Raw genomic sequence first — 3376 nt, 5'->3', positions numbered from 1 at the left:
CTTTAAAATTATGTTCAGATCCTTAATATTTTTCTCATTTATTTTTGTTTGATTTCTGTAGAAAAATATTCAACTTCAGCTCACTGTGTCCAAAACCATCTGTGGGACCCCCCCAGCCATGCCAGCTTAGACTTGGTATTTCTTTCCAACTCAACATTTAGTTAACTAGGAAATGGATGAGAAATTATCAACTAAGCACTTAGGAGTGGGCTATTGTGCTAATCCTTGGGGTTCAGATAAAAGGAAACCCTCAGGGAGCTCCCGTGTAGACAAAAACCCCCGAAAAGGTAGCTGGTATAGCCTGGAAGTGCCTGAAGGCCTATTCCTGGCAAAAGCTGCTTTGGCAGAAAGGTGTATTGTCAGGTCTGACTCCAAGGCTTAGTTCCAATGTGGTAGGATGGGGAATGGGGGTGAGGGAGCAGGAAGGGAAACAAGAACCAGGAAGGAATCAATGGGAGGGCCTGCCTTGGGAGAAGAGGGCCCTGGAGTCTGGGTCCTGGCATTCAGGTGGTGCCCCCAGTGTTTGCTGTGGATGGATCCTGGGCTGCACCTGTCAAACAGCCAAGGGAGGAAGGTGGGCAGAGTGAGAGAGCACAGGGATCCCCCTGCTATGAACCTAGAAGGCCCTGGAGCTCCCCAAAGAGGCACTGCATGGCAGCTGGAATAAAAGGGCATTTGTTAGGCCGAGAATAGCAGACACCTTTTTGCCCACACCTTATATCTAGTCAGCCTGTCCCAGGACCAAGGCCAATGCTGTAAGCCCCCGCATCCTCTATTCTGGTAATCATGAGGCTACAGAATCCTGCCAGGAATTGTGAAGGACAGGCTTGGGGGAGAGGAGGGCACAGCAGGCTTGCCTCTCTCTCCCTAACTGCTCATCCGCCCCCTCACCATGCATGAGCCAAGGGGTGTCCCTTTCCCCTTTCTCACTCCTTGACACTGGCCTCCTGCCAGGAAGACATCATTATTTTTTCATGGAAACAGCTGGGGAAGGGCACCGGGGGACTGGCTGCCAGGAACAAGTGGGCTGCCCTGCATGCCTGCTTTGCCCTCTGTCTCTAGTTGGCTTTGGAGGTCCTCCACTTCCTTCTGCAGCACAAAGCACTGTCACAACAGTTAGCACAGGAAAGAGGTTCAACTCTTTCAGAAGTCCCCTAGCCCGACACAGCCACCCTCCCTACCTGGGAGAACAAGGATCCTGCTAGTCTCCCTTGGGGAAAGGTGGGAAGAGGAGACCAGGACCATGCTGAGCTCCCATGTACTCGGTGCTCTGAAGGCTTAGGAAATGCTTGCCATATTCAATTCTTGCAAGAATTGCTGTCGTCGTGCCCATTTTATAGATGAGGAAACAAAATCAAGGGCATGTTGCCTCATCCAGGGTCCCTGGGCTAGTAAGCCTGGGAAGCAGATTTGCAGGCTGGCTCATCTGTTAGCTGGTCCAGTTTGTCCTCATACCGAGCTCCATCATGAAGAAAAGAATGGTCCTCTACACTCCAGGGTCTGAGGTTTATCTATTTACCAGGGCAGCCAGGAGACATCTGCCTCTAGAGAGGGACCCAAAGGCTGGCAAGCCAGACTTCCCTTACCTGGGGGAATGTCTATCCTGGAGGAGACTGGGGTTGTTTTTCCTGGATGTGGCTCTGGACTCGGTGCTCTGTTTAGAAGGCAAGGGCTTCAAGATTCCAGCTGCCTGTGGCTCCCTGGACTTGGGGTCCCCAGCACTGAGGCCTCTTTGTTGACATACCTTGGTTGTAGAGGGCAGATTATGCCCTGCTTTTTGGAGGGCAGATCATTCCTTGCTTTGGTGGGTGGATCATTCCCTGCTTTGGCAGGAGGATTATTCCTTGCTTTGGTGGGCACATCATTCTCTGCTTTGGTGGGGGACATCTGTGTCTAGAGAGAGACCCAAAGGCTGGCAAGCCAGATTTCCTTCACCTGGGGGAACTTCTCTCTGGAAGGAGGCTGGGGTTTTCTTTCCTGGATGTGGCTCTGGACCAGTTGCTCTGTGTAGCAGGCAAGGTCTTCAATATTCGAGCTGCCTGAGTCTCCCTGCACTTGGGATCCCCAGCACTGAGGCCTCTTTGTTGACACACCTTGGTTGTAGAGGGCAGATTATTCCCTGCTTTGCCTGCTTTGGCAGGCAGTTCCTTCCCAGCTTTGGTGGGCAGATTATTCCTTGTTTTGGTGGGCAGATCCTTCCCAGCTTTGGTGGGCAGATCATTCCTTGCTTTGGTGGGCTGATCATTCCCTGCTTTGGTGGGTGGATTATTCCTTGCTTTGGTGGATGGATCATTCCCTGTTTTGGCAGGTGGCTCTGTATCCTTCATCCTGCCTGCCTCATTGCTCCTGTCTTTCTGCTGCTCTGCTCTTGGAGGTGCCAAGGGTTCCCTTCTGGACTTGAGCAAGACAGTCAAGCAAGAGCTTTTGAAGGGGACAGCTGACCATCTTTTCTGCCCAGGCAAAGGAAGGGCCTGATGCCCCCGACTGGAAACAAAGCGGCCCCACCCAGGGATCATTTCTCCTGGCCCACCTTCCCCAAGGGGCCACTTTTTGGAGTGTCTTTGAGTGGGCTTCCTGTGGCTGCTGGAGGCCCCTGGAGACTTCTGGTGCTAGGCTGCTCTGCCCCACCCGCACTGTGTGCTTCCTGAGCTGGGGGGCTCTCAGAGATGGAGAAAACAGATGCCCCTTCGAAAAGCTTCAGCCCTTCTGAAGCTTTGTATGGGGTGGAGGTCCCAAAGGTAGCCCTGCTAAGTAAGAATGTCATTGATGGGTGTGTCATAATATTTTCTGAATTTCTGAAGTTTCTAAAGTTTCTAAATGGCACCCTGAGATTTGGGAATTTCAGGCAGATTGCCTAAAGAGTCATTCCACTTATCACAGATCAGATTAAGAAGGGAATTTCACCACTCCCCACTAGGGTGGGGAGGGGCAGCAGTTCTTCTTCAGCCTCTGAAGAAGTCTTACTAAGAAAGTCAGTCTCCAAACTGGCCTTTAAAGTTGGCAAAACAGATTTCTAGTAACTGGTTTTTAGTATAACTTTGGAATTTAGAATGGGAATTCTGGTAAATCTTTGTGGTATATTGCAATTCAATGAGAGTGAATTGATGTTGAGGTAGGGGGGTTTAGGGACTACACTGCATGCTTGGATGCTTTGTCCAATCAGGTCCCTGTTTTTCATCTTTATGGCAAAGCTTGGTGATCAATGGAAAATTAGGCATAATGCAAGTCTTTATTCCTTAACAGGAGGATAAATTAAGACTATTTTTAAAGGAAATACTTTTAGAAAAGATGTTTTGCAGAAGAAATCTTGCTGTTTAATCTGAATTTGTGGTTATTGCATGGCATAAGCAAAGCTAATATTTGTAATTGAATGTAT

General features: G+C 49.7%; 1 protein-coding gene across 1 annotated transcript; it reads right to left on the bottom strand.

Annotated features, from left to right (window-relative positions):
• Positions 1-503: 503 nt before the first annotated feature.
• Positions 504-2764, bottom strand: LOC138169249 (uncharacterized). The gene is given in 6 exon segments (XM_069098542.1): positions 504-550; positions 617-658; positions 1050-1104; positions 1520-1544; positions 1936-2494; positions 2497-2764. Coding segments are annotated over 6 exon segments (996 nt in total).
• Positions 2765-3376: the final 612 nt, after the last annotated feature.

The sequence above is a fragment of the Petaurus breviceps genome, unplaced genomic scaffold, assembly GCF_028583685.1.
Source record: "Petaurus breviceps papuanus isolate PSGF00001 unplaced genomic scaffold, PetGlider_PUasm1.0 126, whole genome shotgun sequence".
NCBI classification, from domain to species: Eukaryota; Metazoa; Chordata; class Mammalia; order Diprotodontia; family Petauridae; genus Petaurus; species Petaurus breviceps.
Note: the sequence above shows the minus strand (reverse complement) of the source record. Positions and strands in the feature narration are given on the sequence as shown.